The sequence below is a fragment of the Protopterus annectens genome, chromosome 2.part1, assembly GCF_019279795.1.
Source record: "Protopterus annectens isolate FY-2018-M chromosome 2.part1, PAN1.0, whole genome shotgun sequence".
Lineage (NCBI taxonomy): Eukaryota > Metazoa > Chordata > Ceratodontiformes > Protopteridae > Protopterus > Protopterus annectens.
This window is the reverse complement of record NC_056729.1, coordinates 1466927907-1466950157: the sequence shown is the minus strand read 5'-3', so window position 1 is coordinate 1466950157 and position 22251 is coordinate 1466927907. Positions and strand designations below refer to the sequence as shown.

General features: G+C 37.9%; 1 protein-coding gene across 1 annotated transcript in view; it reads left to right on the top strand.

Annotated features, from left to right (window-relative positions):
• The window catches only part of WDR19 (WD repeat domain 19), a 3663919-nt gene that overhangs the window by 141153 nt on the left and 3500515 nt on the right, over window positions 1-22251 (top strand). Inside the window, exon 4 of the mRNA XM_044062937.1 lies at window positions 21732-21857. Coding sequence (XP_043918872.1) covers window positions 21732-21857 — 126 coding nt within the window. The remainder of the gene's footprint in view (window positions 1-21731; window positions 21858-22251) is intronic.

Below are 22251 nucleotides of genomic sequence, written 5' to 3'. Positions count from 1 at the left end.
AATGTCCTTTATTGCTCTGGTTTCTGCCCAGACATGAAGAATGTAAATGTAGTTTCTGTTAGCCTGGGAACCCAGGGAAGTGTGAAGAATTATGTAATATGAACCAGGAATGTGATTTTAAAAACAGAGAGCATGAAGCATTTTTGTCTTACCATCCAACTCACCAGCACTGTCTTGCTCTATATGTAAGTTCATCTAAGACATGTGTTTTCTCTTAGAAATAGCTAGAAACTAGAAATATTAGACTGTGTTTTTCTGTGATGTCAGAACTGTACTACTGAATTATTTTAAGTATTTTTCTGTGATCTCTGAACTCTTGACTAGCACTGTGTAGTAAAAAGTATTGCCTTCTGTTTTGACTATTTGTTGTTAAATATTTTTAAACCCTTTCAACGGTGGCTGTTTTTGTAGAGATAATTTAAGCTGTTTAGAGTACTTGCATGCCTTTGGTAAAATTGTACAAAGCCACTCCAATATATTTAGCCCTGGGCTGTACTACCAATTGGATAATAATATTGCACAGTAATAATCGCACACACTTTTAAGGGCCTTTGAGTAGCTGATAAATATTAGTGGGTGGTGGCAGCTGGTACTACCGTATAGTGTGGGAAGAAGTGGCACAGCTGGAGAACCTGTGCCAGCCTTCCCCAGGAGGGTGTGTGTGGTTGTATAAACTCTTCTCAAAGTGTGTGTGTGTGTGTGTGTGTGTGTGTGTGTAAGAGCTACTTGGGCAGGGACACGAAGCACTGGTTGGACAGAGAGGGTGCTGGAGGTTTTAGCTTGCCCACTAGGCTGAGATCTGGACCTATAGCTGTGCCATTGGGGGGGTCGTATTGGGGACCTGGAGAGCAAGGGCGTGACTAGCCCCAGACTGACTGTGATCTCTGTGTGCTCTTAAGGGAAATTGCACTTTACTGTGTGTATTTGTTATCCTTTCCTCCTATATGAGACGCCCCTCACTGGTGTTAGTGGTGAGGAATGAGGCTCCTTGATTGCTGGGCCAGGGCACGGGTGTTGCAGTAATTTTGATAGTATTAACACAGGTCTTGTATCTGTTATAAAATATTTTTATAATGTAGTTTTAATTATGTATATGCAAACAATTGCTGTATGTTTAACTTAAGCCTAGCATTTGACTAACTGTAGGATGAAGCTGCAACTTTACATGTAAACCCAACTTGCAGTTCAAATGTTTGTTTTATTTTTTAAGTGATTGTGCACAAAGATTTTTTACTGTCTTAAGAGGTTATATTTCACAGTTACAATTTTGATTTGGTAATAATTGTATATAAAATACGTTATTTAATTGTTTTTTTTTTATTTTAGTAAGAATAGTGGACTGATCTACTGTGGACCCATTTCAGCCACAACCCATGAGTTAGAATGTAATGGGCATGGAGTATTTGCAAAGAAAAGCAGTCAGTATGATAAGATATTAGAGTTAGAAGCAAGGCAGAATTGAGTATAATCCAGATATACAGCAATAAAAACAAAATAGAATGTTTCTAGTAAAGCAGAACTGAAAGTTGAATGTAGTTGAAAAGTTCAAGAGAAAGCACATTTTATATACATGTTTACAGTTTAGGCATGCAGCAGTTTGCAAGATTTAGTTGCAGTTATCTGTAGAGGCTTGATTATATAGCTGCTAAAAGATTAGTGTAAAGCGAGTTTACGCTAATGGTGTATGGTTTAGGCAACTACAGGTGGCCCACTTTCCTTAGAAAAGTTAATGATTTTTGACTGAATTTATTTATTGTAGGTAGCTGTGTTGTGGAGTTAAAGAGAAAAGAAAGTTCCATAATATAGAAGTTATAAAGGAAAAGGCCTGTTCAGATGATAAAATGGCTAGTATTGAGGCAGATTTGGTCTGTGAGCGTAATTACTAGGGTGATCAGTCTGTGGTTAAGGGGAGTCATTGTGAATGGTTTTATGGACAAAGAAGAAGAGAAGCAGATCTGCTCTTGAATATGCAGCCAACTGACTCGCTGGGGTGTAATACAGTGGTGTTAATATTTAGGAGAGAGCAGGATCCATCCATCCATAATCCATTTTTCCCATTTTTGCATGTGGGTTGGGATGTCACTTCAGCAGTGACAATAATCTAGAGCCAATGTTTACACCACCGGGTGATGAAGTTGTATATTTTATTTGAGATGGTTAAGAGGTCTTTTAAGTTTTTTTTGAAGAGATATAAGCAAGTAATAGAAGAAAGTTTTTAAGTTGAGGTTGGAGGATGTTTATGCCAGTGGCCCTTATTCCTGCAGAGGTGAGGAATTGTGAGATTTTGTGGATTCCAAGGAAGGTGAAGTTAATTTTAGTTAATGTGAAAAGTCATGTTTAAATAGGGATCAACAGTGATCTCAAAGAATTTAAAAGAGAGTACATATTGTCTAGGCTGGTTATTCTGTAATTAGGAAGAAGCAGTTTATTAAACTTTTGGGGTTTGTTGAAGAACATTACTTTGTTTAAAATCTGATGTATTACTTTAGAGTTAGTTGAAACATTTTAATCAAGTTTGATATTTCACTACTTTAAAGCTGAAGTTTGGTCATATATCCTTATTTTACTGCCTTCCCCCATTTATTAATGATGTCATTTTATTCCAGTCATTAAATGAAATTGTGTTGTTATTCTGGTATTTTGTGGAAAGAAGTTAGGACCTCACTGATGTGTGCCTCCCCCTTTCTGGTTAAAAACTTGTTAATCAGTGCTTATACCAATCACTTAGGATCCTGTTTTTCGTCTTGAGTAAATTAAGTGTTTACAGTATAAGCTTGTATATTTCCAAGTGGATCCACAGTCCCCAGTTAAACAAAAATACAAGTTTTGCATAATTTAATTAACCATTTGAATAACTGTGTGTTGCATAGTGCCCTAGCCTTAACTTTTTATTTATTGTGCGGATTAAGATGTACTTAGTTTCCATAGGTATAGGCGGTTCAACTTGACTATCATCCCAATGCGGATGTCAGTAAAGTGTGGTAGCTCCACTTCAAGGATTAACAAAAAAGTTCAAGTTGAGTTAATGTGGATGTGTCTTTTTCAGACTTTGTCAAACCCTGGAAAGTGAAAAAAAACTTGCTAACAGCTCACATCCTTTAATCTCCTGTGCTGCCAAGGGAAATGGTGTACTGTGCGAGATGTTTTAGGTACTGGCTCTTAGTTGGTAATCATTGTGAATTACCTTCTTTTAATGATGCAGCCCTAATAACCTCTTTGTTAGGCATTAGTAATGTAGCCTGCACATTATGTTAAAAAAAAAATAGAAGAATCATTTTACCAGAGTGGGCATTTTATGATTTCTAATGATTATTACTTTATTTCAAAACGGCAGTTCATAGGTTCATAGTTGTGTACTAGGTAATGGCCCTGGAGCCTTTACAAGCCTAGCCCGTAGGATGACCCTCGCATTGTGCCACCCGACCTTAGTTCCCAGTGCCTCTGTCGAGTAGAGCCACTGGAGTGATTCCGGGGTGAATTTTCTGTTTCCCATCCACTCATCAAGATTTCTGTTAGAGGGCCAGTGAGGTGCTCTGATCAAAAGGTGCTTCAGCAAAGTATTAGTTTAAGGGTGTGCACACACAACAAAGTATTAGTTTAAGGGTATGCACACTTATGCAACCAGCATATTGTAGGTTTTTTATTTTTTGTATTTTTCCCCTAACAGATTTGTTTGTTTTTCAATTGAATTGTGCAGGCTATAGGTCACATTAAAGGTGGGAACATTTTTGAATTTACTTATTATTGTCTCATTTTTTTATATCACAAAAACCTGGCATTTTAACAGGGGTGTGCAAACTTTTTATATCCACTGTATATGGTGAACCTCTTTATTAAGTGAAATCAGTCCCATTCTCGGGTGTGCAAACTTTTTATATCCACTGTATATGGTGAACCTCTTTATTAAGTGAAATCAGTCCCATTCTCAGACTGTCTTTGAGGCCTAACAGTGACTGCACGTGTCTTTTGACTACAAAAACTGCAAGTCATAGCTCAGCAAAATGGCATGAAATAACTACTGCACCATCAGTTTGAATTTCTTCACCACCATAAGCAACTAGATTTGCACACTTTGCTAAATCAAGTTTCTCACCAGCTTTTACTTTAGCAAACATTTCTGTTGATATAACATTGTACTTGGATCCAGTGTCTACTTTAAGCTGTACGGGTTTCCCATTAATTTACACCGTACAAAACATGTTGTTGTTTGCTGACAACTGATAATCTACTGTATTAATTGTTTCATCGATCACAGAGACACAGTCAACAAAGAAAGTTTGCTCACAGCTCTCGGAGCAGCCTCTATCTGATCTACTTGCTTTTTTGGATACTCTCTCTTTTAACGTACGTCTGCTACACTTTAGACTGCAAAACCTTTTGAAACAATTCCACTTTTTATATTTCGGACATTGCTGACCAAAATCTAAACAGTTTTCCCATTTAGGTTCTTGACTGCCTCAACAATTGCAACAGTTAACAATGAGGTTGAGGGTGGACCCCTTCAGTTTATATTTCTTTTTCACCTTAATTTTCTGCTGTACACTAGGATACTGACACGTTTACAGTTCTTGTGCTAAAAATGATCAACAGACTGCAAGTTTCTCTTCAGTCATTCCTGGAGGCAATAAAAGTAAATAATGTTAATACAGAAAGTTGATAAAATGATGCATTTTGCATTAACTTGCATTTTCTAAAGGACAGAAAGTCTGAAACTCAAATCATCTTCTTTCGGCTGTTCCCGTTAGGGGTCGCCACAGCAGATCACCTGTTTGTTTCCATTTCTTCCTGTCCTCTGCATCTTGCTCTGTCACACCAACCACTTGCATGTCCTCTCTCACCACATCCATAAACCTTATCTTAGGCCTTCATCTTTTCCTGTTACCTGGTAACTTCATCCTTAGCATCTTTTTCCCAATATACTCAACATCCCTCCTCAGCGCATGTCCAAACCAACGTAATCGTGCCTCTCTGGCTTTGTCTCCAAACCTTCCAACCTGGGCTGACCCTCTAATATACTTATTCCTAATTCTGTCCACCTTTGTTACACTCAGTGCAAATCTTAACATCTTTAATTCTGCCACATCCAGCTCAAACTCCTGCTTTTTTGTCAGTGCCACTGTCGCCAACCCATATAACATAGCTGGTCTCACTGCCCTCTTGTAGACCTTCCCTTTCACTCTTATATGTACTCGTCTCTCACAAATCACTCCTGACACTCTTCTCCTCCCACTCCATCCTGCCTGTACTCTCTTCTTCACCTCTCTTCCACACTCACCGTTACTCTGAACTATTGACCCCAAGTATTTAAACTCATCCACCTTCGCCACCTCTACTCCTTGCATCCTCACCATTCCTCTGTCCTCCCTCTCATTCACACACATATATTCTGTCTTAGTCCTGCTGACCTTCATTCCTCTTCTCTCTAGAGCATATCTCCATCTCTCCAGGGCTCTCCTCCACCTGTTCTCTACTCTCACTACAGATGACAATGTCATCTGCAAACATCATTGTCCACGGGGACTTCTGTCTGATCTCGTCTGTCAACCTGTCCATCACCATTGCAAATAAGAAAGGGCTCAGAGCTGATCCTTGATGTAACCCCACCTCCACCTTAAACGCATCCGTCACTCCCACCGCAGACCTCAGCGCTGTCACACTACCGTCGTACATATCCTGTACCACTCTTACATACTTCTCTGACACAACTGACTTCCTCATACAATACCACAACTCCTCTCTAGGCACCCTGTCATATGCTTTCTCTAAGTCTACAAAAACAAAATGCAACTCCTTCTGACATTCTCTGTACTTCTCCATCAACACTCTCAGAGCAAACATCGCATCTGTAGTGCTCTTTTCCCACATGAAACCATACTGCTGATCACTAATCATCACGTCCCTTCTTAACCTTGCTTCCACTACTCTTTCCCATAACTTCATGCTGTGACTGATCAATTTAATCCCTCTGTAGTTACTACAGCTCTGAACATCACCCTTATTCTTAAAAATCGGTACCAAAACACTTTTCCTCCATTCCTCAGGCATCCTCTCACTTTCCAAGATTTCATTAAACAATCTGGTTAAAACCTCCACTGCCATTTCACCTAAACACCTCTATGCTTCCCCAGGTATGTCATCTGGGCCAACAGCCTTTCCATTCTTCATTCTCTTCATAGCTATCCTTACTTCCTCCTTGCTAATCCATTGTACTTCATGATTCACAATCCCTACATCATCCAACCTTCTCTCCCTCTCATTCTCTTCATTCATCAACCCCTCAAAGTACTCTTTCCATCTCCTCAACACACTCTCCTCGCTTGTGAGTATGTTTCCCTCATTATCCTTTATCACCTTTACCTGCTGCACATCTTTCCTAGCTCGGTCCCTCTGTCTAGCCAATCGGTACAGGTCCTTTTCTCCCTCCTTAGTGCCCAACCTTTCATAAAACTCTTCATATGCCTTATCCTTCGCCACCTCTCTCTTTGCCATGCACCTCATTTCCTTATATCCTGTCTACTTTCTTCATCTCTCTGACATTCCCACTTCTCCTTTGCCAACCTCTTTCTCTGTATACTCTCCTGTACTTCCTCATTCCACCACCATGTCTCCTTGTCATCCTTCCTCTTTCCAGATGTGATACCAAGCACCTTTCTAGCAGTCTCCCTTACAAGCTCTGCTGTAGTTACCCAGCTATTTGGTAACTCTTCACTGCCACCCAGTGCCTGTCTTAACTTATCCCTGAACTCCACCTCACAGTTACCCTTATTCAATTTCCACCATTTGATCCTTGGTGCTGCCCTCAAACTCCTCCTCCTCTTCTTGATCACCAACGTCATCCTACAAGCCACCATCCTGTGTTGTCTAACTACACTTTCTCCGGTCACCACTTTACAGTCTCCAATCTCCTTCAAACTGGCCCTCCTACATAAGATATAATCCACCTGTGTGCATCTTCCTCCACTCTTATATGTCACCCTATGCTCCTCCCTCTTGTTAAAATACGTTTTCACCACAGCCATGTCCATCCTTTTCGCAAAATCCAGTACCATCTGACCTTCTGCATTCCTTTGTTTAACACCATACCTACCCATCACTTCCTCATCCCCTCTGTTCCCTTCACCAACATGCCCATTGAAATCTGCTCCAATCACCACTCTCTCACCCTTTGGTACAGTCATCACCACTTCATCCAATTCACTCCAAAATTTTTCTTTCTCATCCATTGCACACCCAACTTGTGGAGCATATGCACTAACAACATTCATCATTACACCATCAATTTCCAGCTTCATAAACATCACTCTATCCGACACTCTTTTCACCTCCAAAACACTCTTAGCATACTAAAAAGTAAAAAATAGAGGTAGACCAAACACCACGAATATTTGTAGAAGCTTTAATTCTTTTAAAAACCAGGAAAAGTAAGCGCTTTCGCGTGCCACCAAAATGCACGCTTCATCAGACAAGTATAAAATAATACTGAATCATTCCTTTTTATATCTTGAGCAACAGCTCTTCATGAGCCAATTAAATAATCAATTCATTAAATAAATCAATTAATTCATTCGTTTCTTAGATTCAACACTATTTAAAGGTATACATATATATTTGTCTAAGATAGCAGGACAATGTTGAAACAGTAAAAACAATATATATATAGACTCACTAAGGTAGATTTTAAGGTCACAATTTAAAAACACGTATTTTTAAGAAAACCACATTATTTAAAGCAGCCCGTTATTTTGAATATTGAAACAACCCGTTATATTGAATATTGAAACACCATATTCACTATGTATACTCGCAATGAAAATCACAATATTCATTCTTGCAATATAGTTCATCGATAGCCTTCATTTAAAAAATGAATATATTGGCGGCTATATGTCTTAACTTCTAGCTTCATATAACATGGTCCGCTAGTTATAGTAATGATCGCTGTTATAAATGTGAGGGAACCAAATTCATGACAAAGTCACCACAAACTGCTCAAAGCACTTTAAAAATATAAAGCGTCTGTGCATAATACCTTATACTGAAGACATTATATTACTTTTATAAACATTACATGTCTAAATATTAAAAAATTATGTATATCTAAATACTAATATGTAAAAAGACTAAAAAAGTATATAGAACTGAAACGAAATAATGTTGGTAGATTAATATCTATTTAATATATATGTGTTAGGCACGCACAATAAAATTATAAATGTATAAATATATAGAGTAGGTATGATATGATTACTATGTATATCAGAAAAATATATTGATAAAAAAAATTTTTTAAAACAAATGAGAATGCAAAACGATAGTGTATTATATGTATAGACGCCAGAAGTACCAATTATTTTAAGGCCAATCAGATGATGAAAAACATATTAAAAAACTATATATAAAAAACCATATCGAAAAAACTATACAGAAGACTATATGTAAAAAGCAAGCCCATTAAATAGGGCAGAATTACATTATTTCAAAAAGCTTTGTATATCATATTATACTAAAAAATCATATCATACAAAAATGGGATATTCATAATATAACAAAATAATGTATATTTGCAGAAAATCATTTCATAAGAAACATCTCTGAACATATTTTAAAAAACAGAAATCATGATAGAATAGCCTTACAAATAGAATAAGGGAATAAGATGGAATTCATTCCTTCCCATTTATATTACCCAGGGTAAAAATAATAATAGTCAATTCAGAGTTACTTAGAAGGCCTGTAATAGAAGGGAGGCGGAATGGAAAGTCATAACTTATATAAAAAGATATATATGGTTAGAGTCACCAGTCAACTATATAACAAAAATCTTAAAAATTATGTAATAGCAGCACTATATAAATATATAAACCAGAAGGACATAACCTTCTGCTATAGAGATATATTTATAGAAAATATATGTAAAAAATATATATAAAGAAAAATATATAAAATATATATAGAAAAAAATATATGTATATAAAAAATATATATGTATATAAAAATATATATGATAGCTTTAACAAAATATATATAGCAACATCCTAATAATTCATATCTTTTAATCAGGAATTCACTTTGGGACACTGTGGGGTGTACCTATTAATGATATTTCCTATTTTTTAAGTGTGATCTAATACTAACATAGCTATTGAGACCAGGGTACTTGTGTGCTCTAATTCTGAATATCCAGTCCAGCTCTAGATGTTCTAAGTCATTAAAGTTGTCACCTTTTCTTATATTGGGCACTCTTTTCTGTAATACTTTAAAGACAAAAGTATGGTCTGGGTGTTCAGAAATATGTTTAAAAAGTGCATTCTTACTATCTTTCTTTTTTATTGCATACAGATGTTCTTGTATCCTGTCCCTGAGCCTCCTAGTTGTCATGCCCACATAAAATGCAGGGCATGACCCACAAGTGGCTAGAACTTGTGGAGCATATGCACTAACAACATTCATCATTACACCATCAATTTCCAGCTTCATAAACATCACTCTATCCGACACTCTTTTCACCTCCAAAACACTCTTAGCATACTGTTCCTTCAGAATAACTCCTACGCCATTTCTCCTCCCATCCACACCATGATAAACAATTTGAACCCACCTCCGATACACCTAGCTTTACTCCCCTTCCATCTGGTCTCTTGCACACACAATATACCAACCTTCCTTCTGTCCATCATATCAGCTAGCTCTCTCCCTATACCAGTCATACTGCCAACATTCAAAGTTCCAACCCTCACTACCACAGTCCTAGCCTTTCTCCTCTCTTCCTGCCTTCGACCATGTCTTCCACCTCTTCTCCTCCTTTGGCCAACAGTAGCCCAATTTCTGCCAGCACCCTGTTGGCTAACAGTACTGGTGGCAGTTGTTGTTAACCTGGGCCTCAACCGATCTGGTATGAAAACACTTATTGGTGTCTGCATGAAATGATTTGGCAAAGTTTTACGCTGGATGCCCTTCCTGACGCAACCCTCCCCATTTATCCGGGCTTGGGACCGGCACAAAGAAATGCACTGGCTTGTGCTCTGCAGTGGCTGGAATAGTGACTGCAGTCTTCAGAGATTTACCAAGAAAACAAAACAAAACAAAAAAAACACAAACTTTACATTGCAGACCATAAGTATAAGGCAAAAATCTGGATATTCTACGAAATTCTGGACAGTTATGAGAGATAAACCTGACACGAAAAATTCATTCATACAAGTGCAATTCCAATCGAATCCTGCAGTCTGTGTCATAAATTGAGTTACACTATGGGTATCTCTTGGTACTGTGAATCCCGGTGTGTATTAAAGTAAGCAATTGCTGGCTTGTCTAGGGAAAGGAAAAGATTACTTCTGTTTGTAGCATGTCTGCAAATTCCTTCACTATTCACATCCTTTTCCCAGCCAGGGCATTCTTCCCCAACATAGACAGTTTCCTACCCTGTATAACTTGATGTAGTGATTCTGAAGATTTGTTCCCTTTACCTTTCTGCCATGGATTCGGCATACATTTCCTTGTTTTGTTCCATCAGTAATACTATCCCTCCAACTGAAGATGGTAGTAATTATAATAATAATAATAATAATACCCATGCATTAACCATTGGACATAAGGCACACAGTCACTTTTCAGGGGTGACACGCGAGCAGTGTCTGGTTAAGTGACTTGTTCAAGGTCACACAGTAGGCAAATGAAGGGTGAGGGAATCAAACTGTGTACCACAGGAACAATAATAGTTCATAGCCTTAACCCTCTGCACCAGCTGCCGGGCATGATATTTCATTCTTACTTTGGTTATCTTATAAACGGGTGTATATTAGATCACTGAACGCTTAAAAAGGCTAGCGGTGATTAATCGACCCTATGTAACTGAAAGCTTACAATGTTGAAGTGTCAAAACAGCGATTTTTTTTTTTTTTTTCCAAGGGGAAAAAAATCGCTGTTCCAACAAAAAATAAATAAAAAAACAATTTCAAACTTTACATTAAGTGGGGGGCTTCGCCCCTCACACACCCCCCTACTTAAATATGCCAACTCCAAGAAGTACCGAAGCAGCCAAGCAAATTATTTCCCAGGGAAAGAATTTGCTTAACAGCTGCTTCGATATTTTACGTTTTCAGCCTATTAAGTTTGACCAAGACGCATTCGAAAGAATGCGTCTTCGGTCTTCTAATGTAGACCCTTATACACTATTCCTGCAATTCACCTCTGAACTATTTTTAGCTACCTCAATATAGTGGTTAGGCGTACTCATCTTGAAAAGACTTGTTTTGTTTGCTGTCAAAGTAAACCTGCTAGGCACAAGTTCTGATTTGGCAAACAACCTAGGAGCACTTTCTTAAAGTCACACAGTGGACAAGTGGAGGCTGAGGGAATGAGACTCGTGTCTGTGGTGAAGTTTAATAGCTCATAGTTTTAATCCACCTCATAAACTGCCAAAGACAAAATTACCTAGGAGCTTTTAATGATCCACATTGAAAATCTATTGAAAACATCCTATTGGTGGTCTAGATGAGAAATTGATTTGTGATTTGCCTGTATTGAACCTATGTTAGATGTTTATAAGGCCACTGTAATTTTCAAGATGGGAAGAGACTTTCTTGACTTCAGCTTTCTGCAGCAATTAAGTTAATGGACTGAGCAATGAAGTAATTTCACTAAACTGTGCTCCCGGATTACCCCTGAAAAGGAGCACTCATGTCAAGTTGGCTTACCTTTTTAACATGTGACGTTTGCAAGTTTGCTAGTTAATTCATCTTCATGAAGCAGGATTTCATCATCTTCTAGAGGGAGAATACCTTTCATGCAGAAATAACACACTAATGAAGAAGGTGAACAGGCGTTATGGTTACTTAAGCCATAATGTGCCAAAAATTTAGGTGACCGGTTTATTCTTCAAGGTATATCCATCCAGCATAATTTTGTCAATTAACCACATGGTTTCTCCTTAATAACCAGAGTGGATGTTTACATTGGTTGATAATGTTGCCACTGGGCCACTTTAACAAAATTGTTGTGGAACATGTTTACTGTGCTGAAGTCTGCTGTCCCATGTGAGAAAGATGGCATATTCCCTTCCATAATAACACGAGAACTTGCTAGCTATGTTGTGTCAGATTATTTGTCATTTATGTGGGCGTTTTGCAGTTCTGAACGTTAGAGCTCAAGGCTGGACTGCTTGCTAGGGCCCAAGTCGACAACTGTGTTGCAGTTCAGTTTCCCTATCCCTGGAATGATCTGCTTATATCAAACATATATTTTGAGAGAGTTGCATACATTTCTAGGACTGCCAGAAAGTGATCATAGATGCTTATGATGTTATCCACTGAAAGGAGATTCCTGAATGAGTAGGAGTCTGTTTTGTGCAGATTTGTTCAGAGGAAGAATAGAAAACTGAGACTAGAACTTTCAGTAAGTATTCTGGGAGGCTGCTTAGTTGCATGGTTTCTAACCCTATGGGAAACATGGGTATGATCATTGAACAAGTTATTCAGAACAATCCTAGCTTCTGGCAACTAATGGGCAGATGCTGCATCTTACTAAGTAACGGAAACCTTGTACTGTTCAACAGACTGAAGTGTGCTAACAAAAGAACCCAAATATTTCACTTTATATGTCTGTCCAGCAGTTAGCGCAGATCATTATGGCCCAGAGTTTGAGCACCTTCCTGTATCCCATTTAACAGGTTTTCATTCCTTCTCCCTCTGTTTGTCTACTGTGTGAATGAGGAAGTAATTTCACTAAACAGTGCTCACAGATTACCCCTGACAAGGAGCACTCATGTCGAGTGGGCTTATCTTTTTAACATATGTATAAAAAATAAATAAATGTGATTCTTCAAATACCAGACTATGCTGACATTATTTATTAATAATTTGGTCTCACAGAGTGATCTTCCAAAAATCAAAGATCCTTTTTTTGTGGGCTCAGAAATATTTTGGTGAAACTCACCTAACTTGAGTACAAGGGATGGCAACATATTTATTTATTGACACTTGTTAACTGGGGAAAGCCCAACTGGGCACACATGCCCTTTTTCAACAGAGGCCCAAAAAGAAAAGCTCCAAGGCAACATATTTAATGCAATCAGTATTTGCAGTAGCACATTTTATAATGCAGTTTCAGTGAATAAATAAGCATAATAGTCAGTATAACAGTATTTGTATTGTTATTCACAAGCATACAAGTGTTGTATTGAGAATTTGCAGATTGAAAGAAGAGCGGTGTATAAGATGGAAAGGAGTAATTTAAGAAATACAACAGAGTAATTTAAGAAATACACTAGAGTGAGGCATTTGCACGAATAAGCAATTTTAAGTGTTAGAGAAGTAGTTATGGAATAGTTCATATTTTTCAGACTCTTTTGGATTCTGTCTTGTGGATTGTTTGTATCAAAGTAGTTTTTAAGGAAGAAGGAATTTCTGATTTGAACTATTGGTCTCAGTCTCCTTATAGTGCTAGCTTCCGAGGTATTTTATTAGTTATGGAATAGTAATTTGGTTGTGCTAATTAGGAGCAGGTATAGTAATTTAAGAAGTAGAATAAAGTGAGATATTAAAAGGAGATAATCAGGTTAAGTGATTTAGTTCTTTAAAGGAAGGTATAAGAAAGGTGATGAGATGTATTAGGAAAGCTATGTCCCAGATGAAGAGTAGGGACAAAGCCAGGGGGCAAAGACGATTTCAGAGACTTAGCTAGTCAGCATTAGCATCCCATTGCCACAGCTTTGAGGCCCATGTTTTTACTAGCCCACTCCAGTGTTGTGTTCCTTTCTGTGGCAATTTCCATCCTTCAGTGTACTAACCTTTGTTTGTTTAATTCACCAAGTACCCTTTCCTCCATTATTTCCTGTTATAACATGTCAAGTGGCTCTCTTCTTTATAGAAGGAAATTACTTCTTAACTCCAACTGAGTATGTCAGAATGAAGAATAAAGATTTTCTTTAAGAAGTTACCACTTATAATTTTTTGCATACCCATGGATCCATGCCTGGTAATATAATTTTCAGGCATCCAACAACCTGATGTAGTTTCTTATTCACTTCATTGCTGTATGTGATGCTGTGCCTCCCATCTCCACTGGAAGTTAAACACCTGTTTGAGAATACCTACCTGTATGCATTTTGTCACCCCTGCACCATCAGTGCAGCAAGCTTTTTTTCTGGTATTCTGTCTGCGCTGCCATTGTCCAACCTTCTATGCAGTCAGGGTCTGTCTCTGAACCATGCTCACAGACGTCCCAGACTGAAACTTTATATTTGCACCAATATTAATGCAAGGAAGGAAGTCACCATCTTGGATCAGTAGTAGTCATTCTACCTTGAGTTTCTTAGCCCTATCAAATGCAAGAGTAGTAAATGGAGATTTGTGCTTCTGTTGTGTCTAAACGTTGGCACTGGCAGAGAGAGACAGAAAGAGATGTGGAACTTAAGTAGAGCATTCATCTCGTTGATTTGTATTGGCAGCTTGTTTTTCCCGAGTCCTTGGTAGTCATCCAGACTTAGCACAACATTATTTATAAAATCTGTGAGCCTTGAGTCGTAGCTGATAAATATAGCCAGCTTGTGCAGTAACACCGAGGCTCAGAAGTTGAACAGATATTTTTACACAATGAAGTTTGCCTTTCTCAAGTGTTTAGGCAAACTTTCCTTTAGTAGTCGCAAGCAATATGGGCAGAAGGGGAAGGGATAACAGACAAGGATCAGTGTGGATATCACCAGATAAGATAAGTTTATCTAACAACTTAAGACTTAAGCAGTCCTTAGTTGTTAATGGCAGCACTGGCTGTATATACATTCTGAAAATAGTTCATTGTGTGCATCCACTGTAACACTGAGATTAAAAAGCTGTCCCTTTGGATTAGTTTTAGAAGATTGAAATGAAAATAACTTTACAGGTTTCTAAACTCCTGTACTAGAAGACTTGCCTACAGTCTACATCTTCTTTAAATTTAGGATGCTTAATGAAAGTTAAAGCTAACCATTTTTCCATTTTAATTCTGTCTTTTTAATTTGTCGTATTGACTCTACCCGTGGGAGGGCTAACTACCTAGCGGTGAGAACTTTGCTCTAGATTCTTTTCCCTAGTGAAGAGGTATGGTCCAAGGAGAGGAAAGGGGGCATTTGATGAACTGCTACAGAGGTGGGATGATACACCAGCATGTCCCCATTGCACACCCACCCTTTGGATAAAAAAAAAAAAAAAAAGCAAAAGGAAGGGACGAGAGTAAAGGATGTGAGGGTAGATCATAACACAAAACCCTCCACAGCAGTGATTAATGTGTGGTCCTGAGGGTCTGGGACACCTTAAACTCCTTGTCTACCGCAACCTTGTAGAGTCAGTCTGTTGGAGTTTAAGGAGGGTTAGGCAGACCCAAATGAGAACAGAGACACCAGGATGCACTTTGTCAGCTCTGTGGGAGGAACAAAAGACTACGTCAGTGGTATTAATTGTTTTAGTTCTGTTCTTGTTGAGATCACTCATTAACTACTTTGATGTTACTTTGTAATGTTATTAGAGCATAGTCTCTCATTGTTCACTTATGATTATTTGTTAGAACTTTATTGACTGAGACCTATGATTGAGTACAATGCCCCGTTCGGAATGTATCTGACCAGACACCTGCTGCAGCTTGAAAGGCCCCAAAAGTTCCTCACCAAAAGGATAAAGGCTCTCAAAAATATGTCTTATGCTGCCCGACTGAAAGAACTCCAGCTCTATTCAGTCTCATACCGCTTGCTCAGAGGTGACCTGTGCCTGACATATAAGGCCATGTCAAACCCAGATTTGATGAATATGCTTCACCTCAAAAAATCTAGATCCCTCAGAACCACAAGGGCGGGAGACTTAAACCTTGACATGGTTATAAATAGAACGTGCTGGAGGGACAGATTCATCACCCAGAGACTCCCTGTGCTGTGGAACAAAATCCCGGTACATGTGAGGCAGAGCACCTCGCTGGCCTTGTTCAAGAGGAATCTTGACCAATGGATGGGAGATCGCAGATATACCCCAGGGATTACTTCAGTGTCACTGCTTGACAGAGGCACAGCAAAATGATAGGCATAGTTTTTATTCAAACTAAAGGGGTGGCGAAAGCCACATAACTATGGGCTAGGTTTATAGATGCCCTTGGGCAGATAGCCTAGTATGAACCTATGAACTATGAACCTATGATAAATGTATTCAGTTACATGTAATGTATTATTACTGGCAGTGGCGGCTGGTGACTTCAAATTAAGGGGTGTCTGCAGGAGACAGCTGAATGGGTGGGGCCAGTTGGATGGGGTGTGGCCAACTAGAAAGAGGTGGAGCTATGCTCAAAACCACAACAACAGGAACTTTAATTAAATGTGTTGCCCTGGGTGCTAAACCATCATTATGAGAGTTCAATGCATTGGCTACATGACAACTTACTTAATATCTAGATGGAAACACAAAGGTTGAGAGGCATGAAAAAATAAATTAGTTTTTAAATACATTACTGGAATGCCAGTCAAAAGCAGTTCTTATTATAATTTATATTCAGCTTTATAAAATTACCAAGTAACATGCTGAAAGTAGCAATCTCTGTGATACCCTCACTTGTAAAAATGTTTCTTATCCAAAAAAGACCTGCTGCCTGACAACAGCTATCTACTTGTTTCATGGGGAAGACATGATCAAAGTAAAAAATGAACAGTAAACAAGAAACAAGCTCAAGATAAATTGCTTAAAGGATTACTGCACAAGTTATGGATCACACATGGTAGATTGGTATTCTGTTTAGTTTACAGGTAAAGCCTGCAAAGATGAGTGCAAGTCTCCAACAAATGTAATGAGCTTCTGAAAATACTGTAATCTTGTCCTTTGTTACAAATACTGTCATATGCATTTCAATACCTAAGGATTATACATGATCTACTTGTGTAAATATTCTTTGCAATGGCAACAACAAAAAGGCTTTCAATGTTGGTAATTCTTTAACAGTATGCTTATTAAAGCTTACTTGCATCTTATAATCTCGGACAAGCTTACCTGATGGTCATTAAAGCATTGCTACTTAAACACAGAGCAGCAGGGCACTGCAACAGCATGCATTTTCTGAATAATAAGAAGCATAAATCAACAGTATAAAAATATGACAGAAAACCAGAACATTCTGCAAAATCAAGGACAGATGAAAAGCCACAGTTGTACTTGTGGTCTACCTTGGATGGGGGAATACTCTGCACACTTACACTGCATAACTGCTCCTTGCCTTGCTTGGTCATATCCAGAGCCACTACAATGGGGAGTGGGGTGCAACAAGTATGTCACAATTTGAAATGTCTCTGGCTGACGGTGATGGCTCTGACACTCATACCTCTCAACCTCAGAGCAAGAAATTTGGACAAAGCCATACACAGAAGTGGGACACAGGCCCAAAAATAAGAAAAAAAAATTAAATATTCCTCTTATAAACTTAGAAAGATAATAGAATAGTAGTAGGTCTTGCATTAGTATGAATTTTCTGAAGGGTATGAAATCTGAAACTCAAATGAATGCCATTATTTTCTAACTTCAATATTTAATGATTTGCCACTAATTTGCCAGAAAAAAACACAATTGTATGAAAAATGGACCAAAAATATATGGCAGAAATCTGGACATTCTGCAAAAATCTGTACAGTTGGGAGGTATGAGTTCAGACCCAAGGGTTTAAGTGACTTTACCAGCCAAAGCACATATCTGGAAAAGGCTGTCTACACTGGAATGTTTGGCCCCACTTTTATTTTCTACTGTAGAAGTAAGATTTACAGAGCAGCAGCAGAGAATAAACACATTCTTGCATAGAGGTGTCATGATAAATAAAGAGAGTAAACTATGTTGTTTGTATCATAAGCGAAAGTAGGTAAGCAAGGTTAGCTTTGAGCTAGTGTTTCAATAGAGAGACTGCAAAGAGCTACTTCAAGACCCAGTAGTTCTTTTCTGTGTTGTGGATTATGAACTTTAAGAGGGCATGAACTATGATTAGCATAATGCCTAACACAGGGACTTCCCATTTCATGCCAAGACAGTCTTTAACCACTAATTGATATTTGATGTACTGACTTCAGTCTGGCTGTTGAAGCTGCACCAGCAGCTTCTGCCTTCTTTGGATATTGGTCATATCACTGATGATCATTCCACTGAAGGAACTGTACTTTGTAAAACTCAGAATGTACTGTTTTTGTGGCTGCACTCCCCCTTGTTATATTTAGCTATGATGTTGCCCACTGTATAGTTAGACGTAAACACCAAAAACGCAAAAATTTCATAAAGCAAAATTTGCTCAATCAAATCTGTGACAGTCTGCAGTGGCATGATTACTGATTACATGACTGATTCCTTACCCCCTTTCATAGTAGTATTACCTCATCCTTATTTCCCACCTGCATGGAATGTATTATCATAGCACCTATATGCAATAAGGTCAAGGTGTTTATTCTCTGCTATTGCTCTATAAAATCTATTACTGCAACTATGACATAACATTTGTGTTTATTGCTTGCATCTTTCTCACAATGACTATGCAGTATTGTTAATATTTGTATAATGCTGTACTTTGTATATTGTTGTCTGCTGTCATTTACCATATGGCCCAACATTTGCTGAAAAGGGTCTTGCACCAGCTCGACAATAAATAAAAATATAAGAATGTGTATATCTTTACCTGCATCTTTCTCATATATATATATATATATATATATATATATATATATATATATATATATATATATATATGTGTGTGTGTGTGTGTGTGTCTATATATAAATAACAAATGAAACTCACAGCAACAGTGAAAACTAAATAATCCACAACTCTGCAGCACTGTCACTCCGGGCAATGAGGATACCAAAATTCGGCAAACATTTCACAATAATGGCAATAAAATACCAATACTTTATTAAAACCCAACATGCCTGGTTGAGCACTTTCATCTAATAGCACAAAGACTTCATCAGAACCACACAAGAATGACATGTATCCTTAATATAGGAAAGTAAAAACAAATCCTAGAGCTGCATGTAAATACTGTGGGAAGAAATAGCCAGGGAATTATGGCTAGGCTTGTATAGGCCCTAGGGCCAATAGCTTAGTACCAACATATGAACCTATTAAACAATTAGACAACCATTAATAGCTTAACAGCCATATAAAACGTCACATTCAGTGTGATTAACCCCTACAAATCTCAAGTGAAAATAAAAATGCTGTCAAAAAAACCATCATTTAATCATACACTCTCAATTTTAACACACTCAGTACTGAAGTGTTCTCATTTAAACCGGGGGGGGGGGTCATAGAATTAAGGCAGTTGCCATAACAGTTCTTTTACTTCTAAAATTGTTTCTAAAGGGCCACCCTGTGGAGAATTGAGCAGCTTTTCTATTACAGCAAACTTAAAAGAAACCAATTGTCTACAACTGAGCATGTGTTTATACAACACATTATTACCATTACACTTTTTAATGTCGTTAAGGTGCTCATAAATTCTTCTTTTAAACACACTCTCAGTTTGTCCAACATAAAATGAAGAACAAATAAAACAGACTGCAATGTAAATGACTCTGCTAGAGTTGCAGTCACATCCATCTACTAACTTAATTTTACTACCTATAGATCCAGCTAATACAACCTTAGACCCTAAAATGGGACTACACTGGTTATAGCAGCCACACTTCCATATCCCATTATTTCTGTGTGAAAACAATGGCTTAGATGGTGCCTTAAAATATTGCTTTAATTTTTTACCTTTCTTGAAAACAAAACTCCCTATCTGACTTGAAAATGTCCCAAAACTTGGTGATCATTTGTATAACTTAGGCTACAGAAGAGTGGTATTCCAGTGCTTTACTTCTGGACCTATCATTTGAGTCCTTTGCTGAATCAACTATAGCTGGACAACGTAAAATAAGGTGAAAACAACCGCTTCTATTTTCACACACATCATTCCTAATACTCAACACAAAATCAGGGTGATAACCTAACCTCTCTCAGAAAACATCTTTCTTAGCTGGGAAATCACATTCAAACCTAAACACCTGGTCATCTGAAATCATCCTGGATAATCAAACAAACTGACCTTTCACCAGGGACTTCTGATGCATAGGATGGGAACTATTGAAATTCAAATGCGTGTTTGAAAACATAGATTTCTTGTAGATGTTAGAATGAAAAGTCCCATCAAGCCAATTTATACAAAGGTCCAAATAATTCACTTTATTTAAAGGCACTGTATAAGTGAAACTTAAAAAGGATGTGGAAGTATAACAATAATGAAAACTTGTAGCCGCTCAAAATATTCCAGATTAAAAAAACATCATCATCCAAAACCGAGATTAGTAAACCCAACACTTTTCAAACGCTGAACGAAACAAAATTTGTTGTTCCCACCATTACATAATTAAACTGGCAAATATGGGGGCACAAACTGCCCCCATGGCAGCAACACCACACTTCTGTATATAAAATTCACCATCAAAGCATAAAAAATTGTATTTCAAAACAAACTCCATGAGCCTAACGAATTCATGCTTCACATAACTGCTCTGGAATTGTTAATACATCTGTTGCTGCTGCCGGTTCACAAAATGGTTCAGCAGTTAACACCCATAGACTAAATCAAGTTATACTATTTCAGTCAGTGATGGCTCATCTGAAATCTGTCCAGCACGGTGTGGCACCCACCTCAGTTTATCTCCTTCAGTTCACAAAGAAGAAAGTAACTCTTTCTTTTCCTCTGTTTGCCTGCAAATGCAAGCCGAAAAAAACAAAGTTGCTGTTTGTTTGCTTCTTTCAGACTTTCACCAACCAAGAACCAACAACAACGCCAGTATCCACTATCAATCGATCCTCGACCTGTTGTCTTTCTAACTCTTAAGGCAAAACAGGTACAGAACTATCGTGCTAGTGCTACTGATTTGGTTCTCACTCTTTTTTCAGAAGAGAGCGAGAACCAATCAGCAGCAATCCAGCCGTCCACGTCACGTATGTGCCTGCGGACGTGACAGTCTGAACCCCCTTCTAATTTACTGTGAGGCTAAACTGCATAGACGTCTGGGCACCGCACTGATGCATTTTCTTTAGTCTGGACTGCCTTTACAGCAGTCAGATAGTAAGATACGTTCTAAAAAAAAACCAAAAAAAAAACCCGGAACTCGACGAGCATGCGCAGTTCGAGTTCCGGGAGTTTGCAGACTCGCTCAGAAGAAGCCTATGTGCTATAAGCACAAACAAAATGTGTACTTTTTTTTTTTTGTTATTATGTGTCGATACACTTCCATCTTTTTCCTGGGAGGGCTGCAGTCCAATGGCACGTGCGGCCCCTGATTACTGGTTGTGTAATGTATTAAAATCTGCTGTGGACTCTATTCATGATTACTATACATCTTGTTCAAGTTGTGGTTGAAAGGGGTATTTGTACTAGGCCAGTATACCTGGATAGCAAATAAACAAGCAGATAAATACTTCGTGTACTACTTTCTTTTTTTTTTCTTTCTTATTTTGTTAACCAGGTAAGTGAGCTGGTACAGTGACTATTTTCAGCAACAACCATGCCACAGAGGCAGTAATAGCATTAGTTAAATATTAATACATAAAATAGTATTAACAGGTTGATTTTACTTAAGAAGTTTATATTGCATGAGGTTTGTATAGAAGTTGTATTAGAAACAAAGATCAAGGTAGCAATGCTTTACTGTACTTTTCAAAGATCAGATTTACAAATGTGCTTTCACTTTTGTTTAGCAACTGTGTCGCCATGGACTGGGATGCAGATGGAGATACTCTAGCAATGCTTGCTGAAAAATCTAGCATCATCTACCTGTGGGATGCAAACACAAACAAAAGCAGCCAGGTGGACAGTGGAATGCGGTAAGAAAAGGCTAAATTTGGCAGTGGAAATGCTGTTGTCTGCTTTCATATTTTATATCATATCAATTCTTTTAGTTGCAAATTTTTCTTTTCCTGTAGTTAGCAATACATGTTTTAAATTCAACCATTTTGATGGAAACTGTAGTCATATTTTTATAGTTGTTCATGATCCACATTCATTCAATGTTTGGGAGTTTTTATCATTCTCATTTTGAAAGTTCTTAACATTGCAGTCAGTGCCTTGAAGGATTATTTATTTTGTTGTTTATAAGAAAAGCTTTCAGTTTTTTTGAAGGCCACCTGTAACTACTGTACTTTGAAAATGTGTTAGCATGTGTGTTTGCTTTTTTATATAATCTTAATAGACTTCTTAGAAATGTATCTTAGAGCTCTA